The sequence below is a fragment of the Zonotrichia leucophrys genome, chromosome 6 (assembly GCF_028769735.1).
Source record: "Zonotrichia leucophrys gambelii isolate GWCS_2022_RI chromosome 6, RI_Zleu_2.0, whole genome shotgun sequence".
Lineage (NCBI taxonomy): Eukaryota > Metazoa > Chordata > Aves > Passeriformes > Passerellidae > Zonotrichia > Zonotrichia leucophrys.
In genome coordinates, this window is record NC_088176.1 from 15927061 (window position 1) to 15952955 (window position 25895).

The 25895-nt window shown below is 39.4% G+C and overlaps 2 protein-coding genes across 2 annotated transcripts; one reads left to right on the forward strand and one right to left on the reverse strand.

Annotated features, from left to right (window-relative positions):
- The first annotated feature begins 7294 nt into the window (after window positions 1–7294).
- FFAR4 (free fatty acid receptor 4) lies at window positions 7295–13310 on the forward strand. The gene is made up of 3 exons (XM_064716414.1): window positions 7295–8355; window positions 9097–9225; window positions 12903–13310. The coding sequence occupies exons 1-3, from the start codon at window positions 7822–7824 to the stop codon at window positions 13308–13310; spliced, it is 1071 nt and encodes a 356-aa protein (XP_064572484.1). The 5' UTR covers window positions 7295–7821.
- On the reverse strand, window positions 13046–19779 carry RBP4 (retinol binding protein 4). Its single transcript, XM_064716415.1, has 6 exons — window positions 19576–19779; window positions 19280–19415; window positions 18467–18603; window positions 18246–18352; window positions 16684–16896; window positions 13046–14385 (listed from the first exon to the last, which is right to left on the reverse strand). Exons 1-6 carry the CDS (start codon window positions 19752–19754, stop codon window positions 14372–14374), a joined length of 786 nt encoding a protein of 261 aa, XP_064572485.1. The 5' UTR covers window positions 19755–19779; the 3' UTR covers window positions 13046–14371.
- Window positions 19780–25895: the final 6116 nt, after the last annotated feature.

Below are 25895 nucleotides of genomic sequence, written 5' to 3' on the forward strand. Positions count from 1 at the left end.
TTTATTGTGTTAGCCATTCTCTATCCACTTTTCAATTTCACTGACTGTGTCTCAGGGTAATGTTTGTATTTGACAATTTGCTCAATTGCTAACAACAGATTTTCTGACCAAAGATATGATAAACTAATGAGTAAAACAGAAAGTGTGCTTTAGAATCTCAAGGTTTTGTTATGAGAGAAATTGTCTTAATTTCATATATTTTTAAAAATATTTTCATTCAGGATGATAACTATGCTTTTCATTACAGCCTAATAATTTTAATCTGTAATTAAACTACTTTTAAAAGTTTAAGTTTGTCTTTGAACAACACCTTAATCAGCTAGTATTCTATTCTCAGCTGCATACTCAGCATAGTTTCTGCAAAAAGAAATCCTTATCTTTTATGTATTATAAATGAAATAGGTTTGCCTACTACAGGTCAGAGCTCTTCAGTAGTTCTGAGGCTTTCTTAAATCAGCATAAAACACTTCTGCATTAGAAACTGGTACTGTAGAGGGAGACTCGGAAAGTTCATAATGTGATAATGTTTAAAAAGTTTTGTTCATTCCACCTTTTTTGAGCTTTAACAATGGATTTAGTCCTACCTGATAAATTTTACACCTAAGCACAAAAACTCCCTTGCTGATAAATTTTTACAGGTCATTATTGGGGTATCTGATGCAAAATACCAACATGACATTCCAGTGAAGTAAAACACTTTGAAAGCAGACCCACAAATACTATTGTCATCACCTACATGAAATTAAAACCAGCTATAAAACCCCAACTTCATAAGGTATGCAAATCATAACACTACTTTTTTTTCCATTACTTAGAAAGAAATCTCAGAAATTTTTTTCCCCTCGAAGTTAATGAAGGAGATTGGCTGCTCCTCTCTTTAGTTATATGTGCAGAAGAGAAGTTTGTGCCTAACTTGCTCACCTTACTGGTAAGAATTAATTAGCTGTCAGTATAGATCTTGCTAAGGCAGGAAGCAACAGAAGTGTTTTCATTACTTCAAGCACTTTGGGTTTACAATTTCAGGAGCCTTTTTCTGTTATGTCCCTTGCAAGTAATTGAATTTCAACCTACCAGGAAGACTGCATTTTTGAAGCTGCTGATTTAGGGAAGCTTGGGGGCTAATACAATGGTTTACCAAGAGTAGTGTATTTATAAATCTAGCTTTCACACTGTTCTTTTTAAGCAAATTAAGTGGTTTTGATGCAACGCTGGGTGGCTGGAAAGACAGCTAAAACTCCCCATTTTTTTTTTCTATAAGAAGAGCAGCTTGTGAAATAAAAACTGAAAGATAGCTCTGTTGTTTTTCTTAGATCCATGAATCAACTTGTAATACCCTGCTTGCTTGTGTAACTTTTAGTCTCAGTTTTGATACCAATCTTTCACAAGGTTATCTTAATTTTTAGTATAAAAAGAAAAATTCAGACTAATATGAATGTAGTAGAAGTCTTTCAGATTTTTGATCAAATTCATGGAAGAGGCAGGCTTATCCAGTCTAGAAAAAACCATGAAAAATTACAATTTCATACAGAGGAAAGAAAAATAAGTCTTCTAGTGCTCAATGAAAAGAGTAACATGTTCAAAATTGCAACAGAAAAGGAAAATCTTTCCGGTGGTAGGAGCAGATGAGCAGTGAAACCCATTGCTTACAGCGGCTGTAAAATCACCACCACTGGAGATTTATGGGGACACTTATGTAACTACCTAAACCATCCCTGACAGGCGAGGCTGCCTTGGCTCAGGGACTTCAGCCACTGATTTCTCACAGTGAAGAAGCCCTGTTTTTTAATGGCACATAAAGACCTGCAAGAAAAAAAGACACAATAAGATTTAAATAAAAAAACCACAATGGTCATGCACTGACCCTTCATCTTCTTAAGCATGTAGTGTTATTTCACTACATGCTAAATTAGTAGCTACTGTACCAGAAGTCATTAAAACAATGTAATTTCATATTTCTCAACTGGAAAATTACTAGGTATTCCTATGTCTGTATGAACTTCTAGTCTAAGCAGACATAAAATACCATAAAATACTGCTTCAAATCAATACTTGCACTCATGCATCACTATCCTGCTGAAAAACAAGATAAATGACATAAGCACAACTTGATGTCACTTAATTCCTGATTATTGGGAAGTGCATCATTCCCACATTGTTTTAACAAACAGCACCACGGTGTCTGGTTCTTTGGTATTTGGGGTCTTTAGCCTTTCCTCCATAAGGTGCTCCAGGTAGAGAATTCAGAAAGCTGGTGTCCTGAGTGGGAGCAGGCCAAGCAGCCAGTGAGAAACATGACTGCTCTAGAGGAGTCACAGATGTAAATTCTCTTCTAACATTGTCAGTGTCAAATGCGTCCTTTGCAAAAAAAGCAGACTTCAAATAGGACATGTATCCATGAAGTGAGATTCCCCTCATACCCTGTCCTCATTCAGACCTGGAACAGAGCTCCCCACCAGCATTTAGGGACAGATACTCATTTGGTGGTCTCTATGACCAACCAGAATTTTCAGTATTTTATACTGAATTAATAGTTTCAAAAAGATAGATAGACCAAGATAAGGTGCTTCAAAATATTCTGTAAGAAAGAAGCCTGGGACCTTATGGTGATATCCAGTTGGCTTCTTGATAGAAGTGCAACCAGGTTTAATTTCCCTCATAAATTCAAAACTGGTGAATGTGCACACTGTGCCAGTGAAAGTGATAGTTTGGTCCATGTAACAACCTTGATAGGGTCAGTGCTATCTCATGCAACTAGGCAGAAAACTCTACAGCCTAATTAAGGCGTCCATGCTTTCCAGACTCAGTTTATGGGAAGCTCCAAGTCACATCTTATCAGTCATCTCAAACGGCCACTGATAATGAAAACCATAAACAGTGTGGGAAATAACATGATTACCATTACATTAGGGAAGGCAGAAAGGTTTACAGCAGAATTTAAAGCATTATTTGAACTTTCATTGCTTTTGCAAGATTGATTTTTCTGTTTCTCCAGCCCTAGCTTAATGCTAGCTAAGGAGAAGCCTGACAATATAGACAATCTTTGCAGCCGACAGGCACTGTAGACCTTCCTTCAGAAAGATGTGGCTTTTAAAAGTAAAGCTGCTCTCCCAGTTTGGAGCTGAAGAACCCCAACAAGTTACTCTTCTAAGATGAGACATCAGGGAAAGAAAAAGGATGTTTCTCCTTAAACTTCATGAATAAGAGCATTCTCTACTCACTGGATTCTTGACAAGGAGAGAAAACAATGGTGTCTGTGATCTCTGCACAGCATACAACCCAGCAGACCAGTGTGTTCAGGGAATGTCTGAGTACTTCTCCTGAGCGTGAGAGGCTGGTGCCAAATTGAGTTTGTAAACCCTTCAGATGTTCACCACAGCTTTTGTTTTGATGTCTTTGCATCAAAGATCATTAGCAGGAATGTAAGTAACTTTATGCACACCTTGGCACTTTAACATCCAACTCTGCAAAAAACTCATACAGGGTCTCAGTTCCTTGGTAAGAGTGTCCTACCAGATCCTGCAATGTCCAAACAAACCAGTCTGACACTCTGTATTAACTGATAAACCCCCTAAATCCACAGACTTGATGTGTAAGTGTGATAGTTTGTAAGACTGTTAAGAAACAACTTAATTTAGTTAGTTTAGCTGGAGCTGACTCACTCTGCTGAACCTTGGTTAGCATGCAGCAAAACAGAAAATGTGACCATCCAGGGGAAGTCTATGTTACATGGATTATGTTCTTAATTTGCATTTGGTTCAGAGAGAAATCTTTTCCTCACTGTGAGCCACAGTGCTGATGCTGGCAAACTTCTGGTGGTCTTGATGACTGGAAGCTGACCCAGCTTTTATTAGAAAGCACATCTGACAGCATTATTGGCACTCTGCTTTTGGCTGAGGCCTTGATTAGTAATGCTGCTGCTACAGCTTGAAATTACAGCGCCACTGGCACTTATCCCAGGAAGTGTGCCAGCTTCTAATGGGTACTGACTACAGCAAAATGAGACTTCCCAGAAGAAACAGTGACTTGTGTCCAAGAAGAAACAGGAATTCGTTTTTCACGTGATAAGTGAAGCATCTAGTTATTTTCAGTGGACACAGGAATGTGTGAGCTCGCTACTGTATGTAAACAAACCGATGCATTGATATTTGCACTAAAAGTTTAAAATTGTCCCTCACACATTGGTGTAAGCGCTTCAGCTCACTGATATGAAAGTATAAAATGGGTGAGCAGTTAGAAAACTTCCTGAAAAACAAAATAAATCAAAACAGACTTGTAGTTGAAACATACCTCACAATGGTAGAACATCTTCTAAGCACAGGATTCATAGTATCTAGAAGCAGAACAGCTGCAGTGCAATATGTAAGAGCAAAAATGAAAATAGAAAGCTCACCTTGGTTGAAACTGATGATAAAAATCTTATTGTGCAAATGCATGAATCATCTACAAGCTTGCAACCTCTCTTGTGAAGACAAAGAGACAATCTTTCTAATGAAATGAATTTACATCACTTAGCAAACATTAAATGTGCAATACATCTGTTACAGGAGTCAGTGCTATTTACCTAGTGTGATACAGGTGCACAAAAATACACCCAAAGACTTAAAACACCGATCTACATGCAAGAAGATGCATAAATAAGGCAAAAACCTTTACTAAACCATGTCCAAATGGAACAAGAACTCCCATCTCCCAGAGTCACCCATTAAGTGGTCCCTTTCTCTGGGAATATTTCTTAATGCTCAAGATATAAATAAGCTGATCGATCCCCATCTGTCACGACAGTTCATGGTTGCCAGGGGAACAATCTGAAAAGCAGAGCTTGACTAATGGTATCAGGTAACACAGCCCTTATCTGAAACAGAGAAGGCCAAACCTTTGGCTTTCATTAGGGATGAAGAAAACACCCATGAAAAAAGAAACAAGCAGATTTTTTCCTGCTAGGTTAGGCAAACCACCTCCACAGAGGTGTCTGCAGCTTTCATTTAACTTAGAGCAATGAAATCTGAGCTGACTCCATGTTTGAGCATAAAAGCAAACATAGCTTACAAAAATTATATAGGTTAAGCAATCATAACAGGTTTCCAGCATTCTGGTAATCACTTCCTTGTCATGAGCATGTGGTGCACATACCACACGCAGCATCCACCTATTACAGTAAAGCCAGAGTGGCTTTGTGGGGGTTACAACTCCTCTCTTCCTCACATTTCATGTTCTGGTGGTTGCTATGATTAGACCAACCCAACAGCAAATACAACTTTTGTACCTCATGGGAGGGAAAAGAAAGTTGCTCTTTCAGATAATGGATCCATTAGACCCAAGAGTAATCTGACAATTTTTGCTCCTGCAAGGAGCTCCCACTTGTTTGATCAAACCTGAGGGAAACCAGCTTGTTTCTTCACACCTCTGCTGTCCCCAGGCACAGGATTTTGTACACAGGTCAGTGTGAAGTTCACTAACTAACTAAAAGCAGCACTTTGGGTCTCCTGAGCAAACAACAGGCTTATGCCAAGTAACTCACACCTAAGGACCAAAGCTAAAGGTGGTCCTTTCTAACGAAGATCAAAGATCTACCCAGACACTTCCACACATCATCTCATCTTCAAATCTTCTTCTCTTCTGGCACTCCTTTCCTTCCTGACTAAAAGTATCTTAATTTCTTCAATAATGCAGCTTTGTATGTTTCAGTTCCTGTTTCCTTTCCCCTATATTGTTTCAAATATGTTTACTTTTACTCTGAATTGACAGGGCCAGTTTCTAATTTAACTTTCCACTAATGTCAAAAGGGCTAAATATTTTATTCATAATAAAATTTGCATTTATCTGTGCTACCATTTCCAGTTGCCTCACCTCTGCTCCCCCTGTCCTGTTAATGCCTCCCAGGTTTTCACACAGGTACAACCAGGCTATTAACAATGGCTCTTTCCCAAACCCCTGCCATTATTTAGAGCTGACCACACCACTGTTACTGCCAGCTGCCCCGAACTTTGGGGCTAGTCTGTCAGCTTGTAAAATGTCCCAGGCCTGTGAGGTTGTGGCAACTACAGGGTGTTGCTGTATTTCAAGATTCACAAATAATTTTAAAGAATCAGTTCATAGCAGAGCCAAAATAAATTGTGGCTAGATATGCCAACCATTGATCAAAAATGCTAATAAAAAATCACTAGGTCTATTAAATTTACTGAAATTTTTGTAATATGGATGCAGATTTTTTTCCTCCCATCAAATGATGTAGGATAAAGTATCTATATTGAGACACTTGGCAGTCACTTGTGTTGCTTTCTGAAAAAAAGACCCAATCTTTGCAAGTTTTCTTATTGTTTTCACTTGACTTCATAGCCCATCCCCTTAACAGGAGATGTTGTGCCCACATTTCATACGGTCATCTGTCAGCAGGAGCCAGCAGGAACATTTCATACACCTGTTTAGGCTGCCCTGCAAACTCCTTGTTTGATGAGATGGCATAGATCGTTAGAACCACTAACTGAAATAATTGCTAATTGAAATAAATGCAAATTCTGCACAGGCAAAGATGTGGGAAGCAGTCCACAAAAGATGTCACTCTTGTCATCCCTCATTAGGAGATTGCCCCTTCAAAGGACCAAGTTTCTGGAATCCCCACTAATCTGGAATCCCCGCTAATGCTGTTGCGTAAATGGTTGATGGCAGGGTCACACCCAGGGTAGTGCAGAAGCACTGCCTGTCACCTGCTCCCCGTGGCACTCCGCTTTTGTGCTGCACACACGTGGAATCACTCTCACCTCATCAAACGGTGTAGGTCCACACGCTGAGCCTCTAAGTGCACCCTTGAGCGCTGCACTGGCACTCAGCCAAATGAATTCACCCAGCCTGAAGTTATACAGCTGTTTACATACTTTATGAAAACATTTTATCTTCTTTTATGAGACATTATCCGCCTGTCTGTGACAATTTGCGTGCTTCACCCCCAGCCAATTTCTAAATCATCTGAAGTGAAGAGCCTAAGTGGAAAGCCCTACTGTCATTTACAATCTGAGCAACTGCTTCTAGTAATTGAAGTTCAGAGAAAATAAGGTATTTTCTAGGTTTGTCTTACTTTAACAGGCTTCTCCATCATGAACTCATAACACCAGCGAGATTCTAGATGAATTTCATAAAGAGATCCCCAAAATCACATTGGTGACACTTCTCCACAATTAGGACAAGCAATGCACAGGTCTGCTGTTTCCAAAAGCCACTGTCAATACAGGAGGCAATAGTTAAATTTCTCTTTTATTTTCTTTTTTTTTTTTTATTTTTACCCTAGATTAGTCTGGTCATCCAAGGCTCCTGAGGAGAGCTCTCAGAGTGGTGTGGCAGCCATCCCTGTTTCTAAGCCATGCATACTCCACTGGATGGGAGCAAACTGAGTGGCCTCCCAGGGTCACTGGCACCCCAGGGGCCTGCCTGGGGAGCCGAGCAGGCCAGGGCTGGCACTCGATGAGGTGGCTGGGCCTGGCCATGGTGATGGCAGTGTGCTGACCCACACCCTGCCCAGGGAGGTGTCGGGCAGCCCCTCACTGCCGCCCCACGCACCGCGGCCTCGCCTTTGTGTGAGCTCCACCGTGTTTACTCTCGCACTTCCTTGTTCCACTGCAGTGCGAGGGCCATAAACCGCCCAGCTGGCACGGCTGAGCCGTCGGTAGCAGGGACAGGAGGAAGAGGAGGGAGGGGGATGGCGGTCATGCCCTGGCTCTGTGCTGGAAGGGCACCCCAGGTGCCGCCGTGGTGGTTGGGAGCGCAGCCCTTCCTCTAGGGCTGGTGCCACCATCCCCGGTGCGTCTCTCATGCCCACTGGCCACCCTCATGCCCGTGTCCAGGGGCACACCAGGATGGAATAAGACCTATTTCCCCTTCTTCTCGGACTTCAGGGGCCACAATGTGACGGCTTTGCGCATCGGCGAGTCATGTGCCCTGTCCTTCATCTTCGTGCTGTCGTTAGCGGGAAACATCTGGGGCATCTGCCTGCTGGTGAGGCGGCACCGCCGGCTCTGTGCCGCCAACTGCCTCGTCCTCAACCTCTTCTGCGCCGACCTGCTCTTCATCACTGCCATGCCCTTCATCGCCGTCGTGCGCTGGACCGAGTCCTGGGTGCTGGGCAACTTCGTTTGCCACCTGCTCCTCTATGTGGTGAGCTTGAGCGGCACCGTCATCCTCCTCTCCCTGTCGGCCGTCAGCTTGGAGCGCTTCGTCAGCATCGCCCGGCTGCGCCACGCCGCCTTCCGCCGCCGCAAGGTGCTGGCCGCCGCCTTGCTCCTCATCTGGGGCCTCGCCGCCATCGCCACCCTCCCGCTCTGCTGCTTCTTCACCGTGGTGCGGCTGCCCGCCCCCGCCGGCCAGGTGAGGGCGAGCGCCGGGCGCGGCAGCCGGGCCGGGCCGGGCCGGGGGGCGCCGGGACCGGCGGCGGTGGAGGCTCGTCCGCCTCTGCCACGGCCGGCCAGCGGCCAGCGAGGAGATCGCCTGCAGGGCGGGCAGCGCTCTGTGCGCCGGGCAGGTGCGAGGCTGTGCCCGGAGGAGCGGCCGGAGCTCCCCCGCCGCCCCCCGGCGGACCGTCCCGTTAGGTGGGAAACGCGCATCGGCTGAGATTCTCTTTGTGTTCCTCAGTGCGGCTCAGAGACCTCCTTTTCAGCTCACTTCCTCTTACCGAGGGATCAGCATCCCGAAGGATCAGCGTCCTGGGAGAGCTGCCCTGCAGCCGCAGCCTCCTCTGTACAAAATGGCCATGCGCAGATTTTTCTGCCTAATATTTTGAAATGCATACAAAAGTGCACCTCACATGACACTTGAATAAATTAATAAGTTTAGGGTTTGTAAGTTTCAATTTTAAAGTTGCCATTACCATTTGAAAAGAAATTAATGGAAGTATTCCAGTTGTGGACATATATATTTGTGATTGTATGGGCTTTTAAAACCATCAAGTAATATATTACTTGACCTTTTTGTCTAAGTAGAAAGTTTTTACAGTCTTAGTTTAGTCTTGGTTTAGCCATTTTTTCCCATAAGCATAGAGGGAGATAAGAACAGTGCTGTACTGAAAATAATGGTACAATATTACTTTTCTTCTTCATTGTTTGTAAATAGGACATTTATATTTGCACCCTGGATTGGCCCAGCACTGCAGGAGAAACAGTCTGGGATACAACCTTTGCCATTGTTTTCTTTCTGATACCAGGATTCATCATTGTCATCAGTTACTCCAAAATCTTACAGGTATGTTTTTCCTTTAAATTTTGTTGTAAATAAAGGGAAGTAAACAATAACTCACTAGGCATCAGTATATTGTCACCAAATACCAATACATGTAGAGGGAATGAAATTTGTTCAATAAATTATAAGTATGTGACATGAAATGGAGCATTTCAACCTGCACATAAGTCTATATACTTCAATTAAGAACGTGCTTCAGCAGCACATTACCAGAGCCCAACACATGGTTTGTCTTCTTATGTATAATATTAAATACACTTCTACATTTATGTGCTGCTCATATTTCAAGACTGTCAATCTCCTAAATGCTGAAAGAGTCAAGCATTTGAAATAACTAAAAACTTGATTTTGCTTTCCTTGAGCCTAAACTGTTAATAAGGGATTTGGAAGAAAGCAAAGAAAGGCAGGACTAGAAAAAAAGCCATCCACTTTTTGATCTACTGACTTTCTGCATGTGTCTTTAGTACACAGATCTCATTACATTATGCTTAATCCTCCACAATTTCAAATATTGTAAATAAAACCTATAAATTAAACCATCTGCTTCCACTTTCATTCTAAGTGGATGATGTTTAACATATATGCTGAAATATAAGTCACCCAGCGCCACAGAGTTTTAATCTATAGTCTAGCAAGCATTATATTAGCATCTAATTTCCTTTTAAACTATCCAAAACTAGAATGAGAAAGATCTAGAAATCTTCAAACCAAGCACTTTGAACTAGTCACTGCAATGCCTAGTTTTTAACAAACACCTACAAGATCCTTGCTTCCTTTTTTGGGTAATTAAACTTCTCATAAGAAAATTATAGGTTTTGGAAAAGAACCTCAACATACATAGATTATTGAGCAAGGAGTTAGCTGATGAAATGCTGAGCACCAACAGGCTCTGGATACACATGCCAGAGCTGGATGTAGGTGTAAAATGAGCCAAGGACCTAGAATCTGGTCTCCACATATCCTTGCTTATTGATCAAACTTAAACTTGTAGTAGAAGTCATCAGCCTGTAGTTTCTGTATTAGCTCATTATAACCTTGAGGTAAATGCATTAGGTGAACCTCTTGTAGTGAAGTAAAGCACTTGCAACCACATACAGGTAGGCAAAGAGCTCAGAGTAACTCACTGGAGAGTGAGTCCTTTGAAAGAACTGCAAATTACTGGAGGCCAAGAAATGCCACAGTTCTTGGTCAGAGGCCAGGACAGGAATGGTGTTTGTTAGTCCTGTCCTTGCAGACTCCAGATTACAGGTAAATTTATTTTAAAAATGGCACATAGGGAGCTAGAAACCAAAAGCATGGATTGGAATACTGGATTACAAGACATCCCCATGCTGCTCTGCTCCTGTTTCTTTTCTAACTTGCTAACAGAGATGCTGAAATACATTACCATTTCCCCTGAAATGAGGAAGTCTTGAGGGCCATAGCAAGATATAATTGAATCTTCTGTCTCTCTGGGAAGCAAGCAGAACTGAACTGGAGAATGTCTCAATCCCTGAGCCATTCCCGAGAGCAGACTCACTCTCACTTCGTGAGGATGCTTCATCATGTCAGTGCACACATAGCATGAGTCTCAGAATTGCTGGAAGCAGTGCCAAGCATTCATGTATTCATGTTACAACATTGATCAGAATGATGAGGACTGACTACAGATGCAAGACCAGAAATTTTTTAGAAATATACACTATTACAAATGTGTACTTCACAATTTAGTCTGAAACTGAGCATTATTTTTACATAACACTTCCCAGAACCCTGGCAAAAATGATAGATTAGATGCCATGATTTGTAATTTATTTGGTTTTCCATTGTCCTGCCTCTCAGGCAAGGCTTTGTCAGAGGCTAGAGCTAGGGAGGATGTCTGTGTTCTGGAAGTTACATGCTTATATATATATGACTTTTAAGTTGCTGTTTGTCCAAGTGTGGTCCAGATGCCAAGGACAGGTATCTATACTGGGTAGACCAAAAAGAGATCCACAACTTACCACTGCCACTCCATTTCTCTTGAACGCTTTCTTAAGAAGCAATTGTGTCTTATTTAACGCAGTCCTGGTGACTCTTGCATTCTTAGTTCTAGACTGTGCAGCTCCTGCAGGAAAGACAGAAGGTATTTATATGGGACAGATAAAAATGTATCTGATGAGGACATTCTGTAGCAGTTTGAACAGTGATGACTGAGAAGCGCACACAACCCAGTTTTCCTAATTTTATATTAGAAGTGAATAATAGTCCTTTGCATTTTGTGAAACCTTTGTACTTACTAAGATAGGTTAGGCACTCTCTGAGAACAATTCTTGGTTTGAGCTGTTTGGAGGAATTAACCTAGTTTTTGGATTCCAGATTGTACAGCAGAAGACCATCAAGCTGGAATTGTTTTACATGGTCAGGACATCAGACTTCTCTACTCCTTTTAAATCAGGGGAGCAGCTGTGATAGTGATACTGTCCCCTTCTCAGCTTCAGAAGCTGCTAAGAAATGCACTTTTGGTTCACGGGTTTTAACTTATACATTTTATTGAAATATTTTGAAGATGTCTAGAGTCTTAATGAGTATTTATCTCCATGAAAAATTCAGAAAACTGCTAACAAAATGACAAATTACTCTCTCTAAACATTTTCATCCTTACCTGTACCAGGAAGTTAAAATGTTGCTAGTATTAATGTTATCCTTCCTGTAGTTTCTGCTAAAGGGAAAAGTGGCATGTAGAGCCTTATCTTTTGACTTCCTGTATAGTCATCTAAGGATTAATCAAAACCTTGATCAATCAAGCCTTGATTGATCAAGGCTTTTTGGAAACACCCCTTCCTTATGCGTGCAGGGCATAAAGTGGCATCTCAGTAATTTAGCACAAATCTTTGCTAGATATTTCAGTTTTAATTTCTTTGCATCAGAGGTATGAATGTAGCAAAATTAATTGTGCCATGCCAACTTCAGGGAAGACAGGGATTTAGAGCAGAGGATTTCAAATTTTCTGCAAGCCCACTGGGTCCAATATTCTACCTAATGACAGATGATGCACACCTGTGAATACTAGGTTTCCAAGCTACCCATAGTCCAGTTTATTACATCAGAGAGTGCTTTTATAAGACACAGATTTTTATAGTGACTCTAACGATCTGTAAGATTTCATACAAAGCAATTGTGATTACTGTCTGAAAAGCTAAGTGTGACACAAAACAATGCACAATCTCATTCACATTTAAAATAATTTATTGTAATAAATTCATGCTCCTTCTAATACCTACCTCACAATATCAGCCTGCCCATAAGAGAATTGGATCACCTTCCTTCTTGTGCATCAACAGGATTGTTAACTATGTTCCAGTTTGCATTTGTGAAAAAAATCAATGGGTTTCTTTAGATAGAGCAAATGAGGTCATAATTTGAATTTAATGGGATTTCATGAGTAATTAAGACTGTTTTATGCTGAAAAGCTGGTAGAGAGCCATGAAAAGAACAACCACTTTGCCTAATATTGAGACGAATTCACAGCTGAGAGGAAAAAGAATTGCTAGTGAAGTGAGAACATTTGAAATGGAACCATGGACAAAAAGTACAAATGAATTCTGCAATGTGGTTTTTTGTAGTCGCTTTTCAAAAGAAAACATCATGTGCCAAAATTTATGTTTTCACTTGTAGAAATGTGTTTCAGTGAAAGTTTGCTTTCTTCTCTTTTACTGCAGATTACAAAAGCATCAAGAAGAAGTTTAAATGCTGGTTTAGCCTATCCAGAACGTCATCAGATTCGTGTTTCCCAGCAAGACTACAAACTATTCCGAGCCCTTTTTTTGTTGATGATCTCTTTCTTCATTATGTGGACTCCAATAGTAGTAATTATTTTTTTAATTTTAGTTCAGAACTTCAAAGAAGATTTAAATATTTTGCCATCAGTTTTCTTCTGGATAGTATTATTCACTTTTGCCAACTCTGCTGTCAATCCAATTCTGTATAATGTTGCCTATTTCAGACGTAAATGTCAGGAAATTTTTCTCTGTTGTACAGGGAACGCTGAAAGGCATAGAGCAGGTACAGAAACCACTGTAAGAAGAAGCAACCATGAACAGCCACATTTGTCTTTCATTACCAGATAATTATTTAAAGTCTGAGCTATGCCACATTTTGGATTTTGTCTATGCTATCCCAGGTCATATAGGTCATTATGTTATAGTATTACATGCCAGAGGAGGAGGGAAAAAGCTAAATACATATTTTTAATTCCCATGGGTAAAATTCTCTTGACTTCATTGCTTTGCCTCAGTAGGATTTGGACAATTTAATTTAAGGGATTGAATTCTCCTCTTACGCTGAAATAAATAGAAATATGGCAATGAACTTGGTGAATGTAAAATAGTTGAATTAAGTACTTAAAAGTTTCTAGTGAAAATGTTCATCCTCAGAAAGTATCTGCTTTTTTTAAAATCCAGTTTTTAAAGGGAACTTGATTAAAAACTTCAATAACTGTCTGCCTGAATGTAAGTTTGAGCAGACTAACTGAAACAAGGTAATGAACATGTGTTATCATCAAGTAAATGACTAGTTTGGTTCCATCTCAAATTAAAAATATGGACTTAATACATGAGAATTAATAAGTAAAGAATAAATAAATAAATGGTTAATCGTCATGTGTAAAATAGTTCTTTTAAAAATATGTATATTTTTTATGTCTTTGCAAGTCATATAATAAAGTTAATTAGTGATATTTAGGGTCACTGAAATTCCTTTCTCTTTTCTAAATGATTCCGAGTATTTTATAGGGAAAATATAATGTTCTTGTTGAAAAGAAAATACATGTACTTGGTGGTTTATAAGATAAATACTCTTTTAGCCAGAAATTGAAACCACTACAAAAAGCAAGATTAAATTCTTAATTATCACCAGTCACCAGTTCAAAAGAGTGCACTAAGATAACAGACTACTAATGAAACCAATGTGTACATATGTACAGATTTGCATACAATTTGTATCCCTTGTAATCCAAGTTTATTAAAATGTTTCATTGGTTTATTAACAAAGTGAGCTACACAGCTCAGATAAATATATTGAAAATCTAAATGGACCCATTTAAAGCATTTTCCAGAGAACACATGATCAGTGTGTTAACTTTACATCCATGGTGCTGTAACATGGCTTCTTTCCATAGGGTTGGATCTCCTTAAGAGCAAAATCCTGAAACACACAAAAACCACAGTTATGTTTGTTAAACACTCCAGACAAAATTTAATTACACAAACTTTCACCAAATTTAAAATGCTTACTAATTTCTTTAAAATGCTCTTGAGTCCAGCAGTCTTTACTTGTAATAATAATGCCATTACCTTACTCTGTAGTTTATAATTCTAAGGAATTTTCAACTTGGAACAAAACAGGAATTCATCCAATCCGTTACACTTCTCCTGAGAATTTTAATACTTTTGCAGACAACGTACTGGGCAGATCAATGACAGAGTATCTTTCAGTGATACTGGATTTAAAAGAGTCTATACTTTAACAAGCTTCAAGTTATTTCCCTAAAAAGGATTCTTTCAACAAAGTAAGAATCTCCTGACCCCCAAAACTTCTAATGGCAATAGTAAATTAGCAGAAGGAATATACCACTCTTTATTTCACAAATGTTACTTCCAGCAAATGCTAACAGCACATGCAGCTTTCAACACTACTGATATGGCACTGTATTTACAAGTACTCTCACTTAATATTGACATTACACAGCTTAAAGTTACTTGAGCTACTACTCTGAGAGACTAAGAGTATCTTAGCTTGAGCTATATTTGAGAAGGAGCTACCATCATAAATGCAGTGTAAGTTAGAACAAAAATCTTTCATTTCCTAGGCTTCTTTTTTGCCTTAAACAGCCAGTATAGATATTTTGATTATTTTTTTAAATCAAGTAAGTTTTTTACATCTATTAGTTGAGTGAGCACGCACACACGCACACACACACACACACACACACTCTTAATTAGCTTTAAGACATAGGCAGAGTGTGCACAATTAGCAACAGATCTGATAACAGGGTGCCTTGAAGCAACACAGCAATGTATTACTCTGTTTATGGATCAGATGAACAGATAATAGAGCCACAACAGCTGACTTAGCTCATCTGTTCTGACTTTCTTTATAAGGCCCAAAAGTTCCTTCAGTCAATCTCAGTTTGTTCTAGCATGTCATTGAGAAAAGCCTTTAATCTTGGTTTACAGATTTCAGTGGTGAAGAACATACAACAGCTCTTGGTAAACTGTTCCAAAGGTTAATGACCTTTGGAGTTAAACAAATGGCTGTTTATTTCTGCTCTGAATGTGTCCAGTTTAAAGTTCCATCCATTTAAATTATTTCTGTGTTTGCAAGTCATTTTCTATCCAATTCCTATTGCTTGTGTGGACAAGCACAGACTTTGCTCAGGTCAGCCTTTAACCTCTTCCTAATAGGAAAAGATTAAGATCTTTAAAGCACTCACTAGAGGACACATTTTACAAACTTTCAATCATTTTTTCTGCTTTTCTTCAAAACTTCTAATTAATCCTCAATACTTTTTCCAGTTATGCTTGTTACCTCATGTGACATAGCAATTAGACCTATGCCAAGCACAACAATCTCATGTGAGCCTTGGTTTACACATGCAAGAATTGTATTAACTCTTTTGCTCACATCATTACATTGGGAGTTCCCATTCAGCTGATTCACCAGTCAAGTCTTTCATAAATAGCATGCCTTCCAGGATGTGAGAGGTGGGGAGGAAGTAAGGAGAGGTACTACTATTTTATTTGTTCGAAATATTTTGATTTTTCTCCTTCACTCTTTACAATTCCCCACTCTGGGTGTAATTCTTATCATAAGAAACATTATAGTTTCTTCTAGATAATTATCATTTGACCTTTGTAATACACTTGAGCATAAGTGAGCTAATTCCCTGTGTTGTAAGCTCAGCCTGACTATAGGACTCAAGATAGTGTCATGCTTCCAGTATCAGGGCTATGACCCTCTTCCACAGCTCTTTGTGAAACAGTTAACATGAGGACTTGTGAGAAAGGGTCTTCTGTAAGGTATCCTTTCCAAGACTTCTATTTTCCTTAAAAGCCTTTCTGATGAATTTCTCAAAAAAGTATTTGAACAAAGGCAAAGAGATGTGATAAAAGCTGCCCAATTACTTTTTACCATAGCTATGAAGTTTATCCTTACTATGTTTACTCACACTACATTGACTTAATTGTTATACAACTTCCTCTAATTACTGTTTCAGGTGACCTGATATGTTGCATGAAAAACTATGCACCTCAGCTCTCCTTCAGATAAGGGAAGCTAAAGTTGGAAATAAGTTACTACAAGCTCCAGTTTTCAAAAGACAGTGTTACAGCCACTAAGTAAAAGGCTTTATGCACTTGATCTCTAATGATATTAATCTAATATCTAATGATATTTAGTCATTACACCCTGAAATAAAATTCTTCAGAAAAAAAAAGTTCTCACCATTATGGGCGATAACTCTGTATTTCCTGTCCAAGCAGAGGTCTATCTGCCTTTGTCTGACAATTTTCAGTGCATCTGGAGGCAATCCCTTGGGATCCCGGGAGAACACAAAGGAGTAGCTGTCAGCACAAGTGCCATCTGCATTTAGCTGGCGGCAGGAGTAATGAAGAGCATATGTATCATAATCTGTGTCCACTACCCAGTGATCATCATCTGGAAAAAAACATAGCAAAGAAAAAAAGTGTTAGAGACACCAGTGAAATCCAGTAAATCGGAAAGGATTGCTGCCATAAGTCTATTAAAGAAAATGCTAAGATGAAGATCAGTACAAGTTATAGCAGATTAGCTTTTCATTTATTCCTGTGTCCAGTATTTAATTCCATGTTTATTTTTTAAAAGAAATTAAAGATAGACATGCTCGGCCTGCTCAAAGTGACTCAAACCCATAAATATTTTCTTACCAGGGATGTTACTTAGACTGCATTTTTAAGGGAAAAGATAATCATGCAGTTTGCTTGTGTATTAGAAGTATTTGCTACAAGTTCTGCCATAAACCCTCTTCTTAAAACACTGTTGCAACTTCAGATAATTCTAAACAATTAGCTATGTAACATGACAAAAACCTGGTCACACTAGACACTCTATTCTAACAGAAGTGAGGCTGTTTCAGTATTTGCAGTAAAACCTGACATATCTGCACCTTCCTCTCCTTGAGCCAAAGATTCTCCCTTGCAGTACATCTGCACTGGTGAAGGCAACACTCTGTTGTCTTCCCCTTCTCTCCTGTGGGGGGACACCAGACCTTTTAGAAAGGCAGAGTTTGGGGTCAGCCAGCAACCTGAAGAGCCCATGACTCAGCAGCATATTCTGGGGAGACCTGGGAACTGTTTAAGACAAATTGATATCCAAACCATGCTTTGTAACTGTGTCTTGGGATGGAATGGAGCTCCTATCAGTTCCAAATTCTAGCTGCTTCTCTTGGAAACAATCCAAGGAAATGTCTTGAGCTACAAAGTGTCTGAATCTCAAATTGGCTCAAGGAACTGATTTTGTATAGGGTGGAGAGATGACATAAAAGTACAAATATATACATATGATCCCATTTGTCTCTTTAACAGAGAAATCTCTATATTTGCAGACACAAGACCAAACAAAATAACATTTTATAAACCCTCTTCCCTGCTTTGCCAGCTCTGACATCAGGCTGCAGAGAGATGTCAGCATCTGGTAACTGAGTTCTGAACTAAAACAAGTCTTAAAATACTTCATCTGCTTTTCATTTCTTTTCAAACAGTAGCCTTCAATTATATTGTTGGGTAAAAAACAAATGAAATACAAAGATATACAAAGGCCAGGTCTTTTCTTGTTTAAAGAAAGCCAACCAGCTGTCCCATATAAAAAGTAATGATTACCTTGTTCACATTAAGCTTTGCAGTATGATAGTTATTATGTCTTTTAAGTGCATTTAAGAAATTCAACAGAACTTTTTCTTTTCCCAGCATGGACACACAACATCACTAGTCTTCCAAGTAGTTCTGCATCCTCTATAGTTAAGTACTCACTTCCTTTCTGCAGAAAAGAGGCGACTCCCCAGTACTTCATCTTGAACTTGGCAGGATCCTCTGTGTCAGTGAAAGAGCCGATCATGTCAGCACAGACATCCCAGTTACTGTAGCCAAAGACAATATTACATTCCAATGTAAGAGCACAGCTTCAGTGACTTGCACAGGGAAGCAGGTAGGATTGGAGCTTAGCAAAATGGAACAAGTGGCAAACAGCTTACTTGAAGAGTCTGACTCTGCCCTTTGCAGTGGCAGTCATTTGTCCATTCTCATCTACGCTGAACTGGGCTACCACATTGTCCTGCAGAAACAGCCCCTCAGGATCTTTTTTTGCCATGGCATACCAGGTGCCACTGTACTGCAAGGAAATAAGAAAGGCTGACATGTAGACTTAGAACAATGGAAACATTACAAGCAGACAGTACAGAATAGGGGAGGTGACAGAGGGAAGAGCATGCAGATCTTTGACATCATGCCTCAAAGGTGTATCTAAGAAGCAAATCCATCTGTTTCAACAGCATGAACCCATCAATACATGCTAGTGCAATCATAATTTGTTGAAATACTGACTTTTTTTGGGTAAACTTACCTGTATCTGCAGCTGTCTAGTATAAGGAATATATAACAAAGTATATAACAAAGTATAAGTATAACAAAATTTAGTGGGAAAAGAAATAACAACTAGAAGATCTTGTCAGATCTATGTACATTTTTTTTCCCTTGCAATGGTGTCTGAAAACACCAGAGTATTAATTTTTCACAGAAACAGCCAAGTCAATACAGTCCTTCTGCTTATACCCTACAGTTTGAGACCAGTCTGCTAAAACTCAGTTTCTGCAGTATTCCTTTATCAGGTGCACCAGGATTCAGCATCTGTGGAGGTGTGCACATCACAAACTTTAGCTGTTTTTCAGTGTCACAGTCTGTGACTTCAAAATGTGACCACAGTGGTGCTACTGAATGCCAAATTTTGTAGCCTGGAAAGAGCTATGCAAGACATCACAGATCCAGATCTGTGAATAAAGAAGATTTACCCTGGTCTTGTCGAAGTTCTCCTTGACTTTGAAGCTGCTTACTCGGCAGTCCCGCTCTGCAGTGCTGCTGCCCACCAAGGCCAGTGACAGCAGCAGCAGCCAGGGCAGAGCTCTCTGTGTGTGGGCCATCCTGTCCCTGCAGCAAACAGAGAATAGCATCAGAAACAAGCTCTGTCACACAAGCGAAGGGAGGAAGGCTGCCCTGGTAGGTCACCAGGGTGTCACGCAGCTTTCCCTGATGCATGTGCAGGCAAGGCCCCTGCTCATCCCCAGCCCATAGCAGCAGGGTCCCTTACAGACAGTGCCGGTCCCTGGAGCCTCTTGGGAGCCCGGGTGTTGATGGTGGTGGCAGTGCCCAGGCAGGGAATGCTTTATGTACTCCCGGGGCTTTCGCAACCCGCGGAGCCGCAGGGCCGGCACTGGGGAGGGCAGCGGGAGGCGGGCTGGTGGATGCTGCGGGCTGGGGCCCCTTCATTACAGCCTCTTGCGTAACACCCGTGGGCTCAGGTGGTCTTTGACCCTGCTCTGCAGCCACGCCGGCGCTAGGAACAAATGCCTCTCTTTGCTTTTCCCAACCCCAAAGCAGAGCTCACACCTGGGGGAAGGAGTGTGCACATGTGTGGGGAGAACAAATGGAATGAGAGGCATCCCACCTTTGCATGGGGGAGAGTGAACTGCCTCCACCTCCTCTGTGATTTTACACACTGCAGTCCAAAATCCATCTTACCCAATATGCTGGACCCAGTTACAAGGTGCAGGTTTGTTTCCTCCACCTCCTCCTCAAAGTCCTTCCCTCTTTTACCCTGATAAACAGTGGCAAACATAATGCTTGCAAGTTTCTGCTCCTGTTTCTGAAAGCCTGGTTATGCCAAAACCTCTTCAGGTCCTCATGACTGGCTCCCTCTTGCTTCCAAAAGGCTCTCGCGGCGAAATCATCTCCTGAGCAGCTCCCAGCAACAGGAACAGGGGCCCTGAAGATCCTCAGGATGGTGAAAGAGCCTTCTTATGTAGTACCAGAACTTAAGTGTGGCCTGCAAATATCCAAGTGCATGTACACACCACCTCTGGCCATTTTGACATGTGATTAACTTTAAATCAGATATTCCATAACTTCTGTTCTGTTTTTGGCAAACTGTTTTCAGTTATATAAACCATTAATTTCTCCTGTCCAGGCAAGTTTTGCTGCCTCTCAGTCAATATTTGTCCTCTAGTTTCAACATCTTTAGGAAGCATTAGAGAAAATCTGTTAATTATTTTCTAGGCATGTAACCAGAGCAGGATAGGAATGATTGTTACCAAGAGAACTAATTCACCTACCTTTTCACCTCCCATTTTTTTTTTTAAAGAATAAAGGCAGAATCCTGTTATTTAAAAGGCTGGTATTCATTACTTTAAAAATCAAGCAAAGATATAATTTTAATATGAAGATACAAATGTAGCATAAAAAATACCTCAATAGTAGCCGATGTACAGCTTTAACCAATTTATTCAGCATAGTCTTTCCCAGAAGTTTACTTAATATTCCTTTCATACATTCATAAAAATATTAGACTTCTTACTGTTGCTGTCCTGTAAAATCTCTTCTCATATATAATGCAAACAATCTGATTGATTTATCTTCCTTTTCTGCTTTATGATGGAGGCTTTTTGCACACTGAATATGTTTTGTTCACTTTCTTAAACATCTATTGCTCAGGGCTCTTCCATGTCTGCCTTTGATTTCCTGGAAAACATCAGCCACTAAAAATTCCACTAAATTTAATATTAAGCTTCTATTCATAGTAAAGAACATATTTAAGCCAAGGAATTAGAAGGGTGTATATTAATTGTCCTGAAACTTTCAGTGGTAGCTTTGCAATAAATCAACATTTCAATTTTTGAGCTGAGATTTTCAAATTTGCTAATTCCTACAAAGACTGAAGAGAAAAAGTAAACTATTCTTCTGGTGACTTTCAGAATCTTGCTCTAGTCTGGCAATGGTGATACCAGTGATACATATACATTTTTATAAAACCTTTACAAGACACTCACTGGTCTTGATATATGAATTCATCATATGAACAAGACCAAAATCAACATGGATTTTCTTTGTTCACTGTCTCACATGATTGATAGCAATAAGATGGATTATAGCTTAATTCATAAGTTTTGAATCAATTACTTTATTTAATACCAAAGAAAACAATTATTTTTTTATTCTCTGACAATTTGTGAAATATTATCATTCCTCTTAAGTTTGTTTTGTTCAAAAATCTGCATACTGCTTTATATTACCAGAGAGGTTCTTGCAGGATCAAATCTATTCCTATCAAGTTTTTCAATAGCATAATTGTCTATGAAGTTTTCAAAGGAGTCCACAGTCACTCACGCAAATATGTCAAAATCTGCTGAGATTTGACCACCTCTGAAAAGCTAGGTCAGTGTTCCTTTTATACATACTGCTGTTGTCAGAAGATTTACAGACAGGAAATTAAACCACATGGCAATTAAATAAAAGTTTATTTCTGTTAATAAGTTTTAATAAGATCAGTTCTAAATGTGTGCAAGGGATTTTCCAGTCTCCTAAATTAATCTGATGCAATAAATCTGAATCAGAAACATATAATTTTGTATAAGCCATGGCACAGCATTTCTTTAATTGTGTACCTCTACTGATCTCTGCAATATTCGGCAACTTATATCTGGTTGAGGTGCCTGACACATTTAGTAATTATAACTTCCACTTATTCAGGTGCTTGAGTTTGGGATCTCTACAAACTCTAGACAATGTCCAAGGAAAATCTTCTTTTGATGTGTTATCATTGGGAATCTGGGGCAGTGCAGCTCCAGTGAAATCACACCAGTACTTCCCAGTGAGATTTCGACAAGGGCAGAAGAGAAGCTGGGAAGTCAGAGTGCCATGGAGGCCACACGGGGAGCTGGGCTCGCTGCCTCCCCTGCTCTAGCTGTCCCTCCCATACTGCCGGCTGCAGACACAGCTTACATTGGTGAAGTCCTTCCAGGGTTACACATGAAGCACTTCCTTGGTCAGTGGGACAGGAATTTTAGGCAAAAATGCTGCTCTGCTGTTGGTTAATTCTAGATCAGGGTGTGCTGGGGGAGGAATGGAAGGTTTCTGGCAGATGAGCAGGGCTATGGCAATTCAAGGGTGAATTCTTCCTCAGTCCTAAGAGATGCCAGCAGAACTGTGTAAACTCATAAACAGTGTAAACTTTGCCTCAGTTAAATATCACTTGGATTGATTGGGCTCTGAGTTTGCCTGAGAAATTTTGTCAGTGAGTGATCCTCATTCAAACCTAAATATTCACCTCTTAGATTTGTACTTGTCATGCAAACGGAAAGGAACTTGGGCCAGGATTTTGCATCTGAGAGGACTAAGCATAGATCAAATCACTGATATCCAAGGATTTCTAGGTTCTGGGAAAGCTCAGACAATTATATTTAAGGGAATTATTAAAATTCAATAAATGATTTAAATATTGATAAGTTTCATACATGACTTCTGATATCTGAGGCTGGCAGCATATTATGAATACTACAGAATTTTTTTTAAAGTCACTATGTATTTTTTGGAACTATATTTAATGAAAGGAAAAGAAGGTCTTCTACCTTTGCATTTTGCCAAGAGGACAGAAAAGGGGCTGACTTCTGTCAGTGATTCTGTGACTGGATTATTTTCTACATTAATAGCATGTAAAATTCTGCAATATTCTCAATTAGGTATAGCAAGGAAAAAATATGGAAGGAAATGGCTGGAAAAAACCCCTTTCATTATAGGAATTATTTTATATTTATTTATGACTTTTAATAAAAGGAAATTACTATTTTAACACGGCACCTTTCAAGGTCTACATATTGAAATAACTAAAATTTTATTTTTGTTCACAAGAACTAGTCAAGCTCTTAGGAGAAAGTTGACTCAAAAATTGCTAGTAGGAAATGGAACATCCATTTCCAGCCAGACTACAATAGATTGAAAGACTTTTTGCTGTGTTCTCTTGACTGTTTATTTACAGAATGCCATTCATAAACATGGGTATCCATTAAAGTCTCAGAGGCAGATTTGCAGGCAAATGAATGACCACTGTGTGCACAGAGCAGGGGATGCAAGTGCCCTGTGAAACCAGACTCGTATCTATAACAAATGGCGTGAGCTGCGCCAAGGAGCTCGGTGTACTTTGTAAGGGACAGCAGCGTGCACTGCCACCATCACAACTGCTCCTCTTGGTGGCAGTCTGAGTACAGAGGTCAAGGACAGAAAGGAATGGAAGAGATTGCCCTTTGCTCCATGCCAGCCTGTGTACTACCTGTTCTTGTAACTTAATGACGCGACATTTTGTTTAGGGAGTAAATTTACACTGAAGTCTTTACAAATAGTATTTACTAACAGAACTAATTTAAAATGGTACCTCTATTTTCTTTAACAAGTCTTTTTGAGGACTGTGATTCTGAATTGAAGCTTTTTCTGGACATATTGCTAAAATGGAAGCAATATAAAACAAAGATCTAAAGTTCAGCAACAGGCTGGCCAGGCAGGTGAGAAGAGCTCTAAATTATAAATGATGAAAGACACAGACCTTATGTACTGAGTCCAGCAATGAACCACAAAGTTCACAAAGCAATAGGAGAATCTGACAAAAATAGAGGCTGAGAAAGCTGAGACTTTTCTGCCCAAAAAGGTTTGGGGGCATCTTAACAACATACATACCTGACAGGAGGGCATGAAGAAGACTGTCAGATCCTTCTCAGCAGTGCTGAAAAACATTGTCAATAGTAAAAACTTGTCAAGTAACCTAAGATCTCCAGAGAGTAAATGGGAGAATGGCTGACATTAAAAGGCTGCTGCCTTTTGCCTTAGTCTGTATACTAAAATTCATGCCAAACTATGAAGAAATTCATACCTTTGGTCAAAGCTGCAGTGCATCTGGCAACCCTTCACACTAGACTGGCCATTTACTTCAGGAAATCTCCCCCAGAGTCTATAATCTCTGTTGATTACTAACTTCATGATCCCCCAGAGCTAATAATTGGTAGTTTTAAGAGAACATAAACATTTGCAGCTCTATGGAAAAAGCAGTTAACTTACAATCTTCAGTGTTTATGTTTTTAAAATTATTTTTGTAAGAAAAGGGATAGAGAATTATTCTAAAAGAAACATGAAATTAAGGATGTTTATAAGAGTTCCCAGAGGATACCAAGTCAGTGACACCAAAACATTTTCATGCCAAAACCTGGCTGTGTTAGGATCACACAGTACCTGTTGTAAAAACCAACAGAATCAATTCTCAGAATGTATTCATTTAGAAAAAACCACAAACAACTCTGAATATTGATTTCTTGGATTATACATATGAATCTCCAATGTCCAGACAGCAACCAAGATATTAACCACATCAAAATTCATGCAATTGAAATAAGCATGTTTGATCTGTGTTTTTTCAGAAAATCTTAACTGAATAAACCACATTTACTGCTATAGGATGGGCAGAGACATTCAAATAAAAACAGTGAGCTGAACTGGGAAACCTTATAAATGCCTTTGACATTTACGTGCTGCTTGAATCTATTTAAATAACCATGTCTGTCAGTTATCCTTCTTAGGAGTTTCCATGTATCACAAGGGCTCAGGAATGGTCTACTACTAAGAACTACTCCATAAATAGTTCCATTTCTGTAGGTACTGTGAACGTCAAAGGCAAATGATATCATATGTATTAAAATCACAAAGCACACATATTTCTGAGAGTCTCTGAAATTAAATTTAGATACAAATGTGAATTAGGTTTAATAAAAATAAAATGTTCAATACTGTGGAAAAAAGGAGAGTAAAAGAGATAGAACAGAAAATAAATGTCATATTCCAGCAGAGAAACTTTAAAATTTATTACAAAAATTTTAAAAGAGCTTTTGTTGTTTTCTGATATTTCTTTCCGTTTTGTTGCACACTTGACAGCACAAGAGTGCAATTTTAAGAGTGTATCTAAATTAAGGAAAATGCAATAAGAATTTCTTTATGACATAAAAATTATTATGGGACAGCCCAGAAACATCTGGAATATTTTATTACAAAGAAAATGTATCACCTTACAGTAGTACTAAATTATAAAATTATCTTTATTTGTTATCTCAAAGTACAAATAGTGTAGTTTACCCTTTGTAAAAAGAGATGAGCATGAGGAAGATTTGATGAAAGCATGATAAGCATTTTAGGTGATTTGCACATAGAAAAAAATGATAATAAAATTACACTAAATTTGTTAGTTTACAAAAATGTAAACCCCCCACCTCCCAGCCCCCAAAGAAAATGGTATCACTTGGTCAGTCTGCCTGTATTCAGTTGTTCTCCCTCCAGAGACTGACATGCCACTCTGTTTCACTGAATTAATGTGATCACAACATAAAGAATTGATGTCTAAACTGATTTATCATGTGTGATAAAGATGAATGTGTAAGTCTTACATAGAAGTTAATTTTTAGAATGTTTTAGCTGGGCATGAGACAGATCCTCTATAGGTGCCTTCTCCTTCAAAGAAACTATGTGGAATGTTCCAAAGTCAGTTAAAAATATGACTGAACACATAATGCAAAAAAAGTCACAATTCCTCCACATGATTTC

What these genes read in the sequence shown, in the direction of transcription:
- FFAR4 (XM_064716414.1), top strand. Translation starts at nt 7,822, where the DNA reads ATGCCCGTGTCCAGGGGCACACCAGGATGGAATAAGACCTATTTCCCC. An exon ending in TGCCCGCCCCCGCCGGCCAG is followed by an intron (nt 8,356 to 9,096) that starts GTGAGGGCGAGC and finishes GTTTGTAAATAG; the next exon opens with GACATTTATATTTGCACCCT. An exon ending in GTTACTCCAAAATCTTACAG is followed by an intron (nt 9,226 to 12,902) that starts GTATGTTTTTCC and finishes CTTTTACTGCAG; the next exon opens with ATTACAAAAGCATCAAGAAG.
- RBP4 (XM_064716415.1), bottom strand. Translation starts at nt 19,754, where the DNA reads ATGAAGGGGCCCCAGCCCGCAGCATCCACCAGCCCGCCTCCCGCTGCC. An exon ending in TCCAGGGACCGGCACTGTCT is followed by an intron (nt 19,416 to 19,575) that starts GTAAGGGACCCT and finishes TGTTTGCTGCAG; the next exon opens with GGACAGGATGGCCCACACAC. An exon ending in CTCTTTTCTGCAGAAAGGAA is followed by an intron (nt 16,897 to 18,245) that starts GTGAGTACTTAA and finishes GTTTTTTTCCAG; the next exon opens with ATGATGATCACTGGGTAGTG.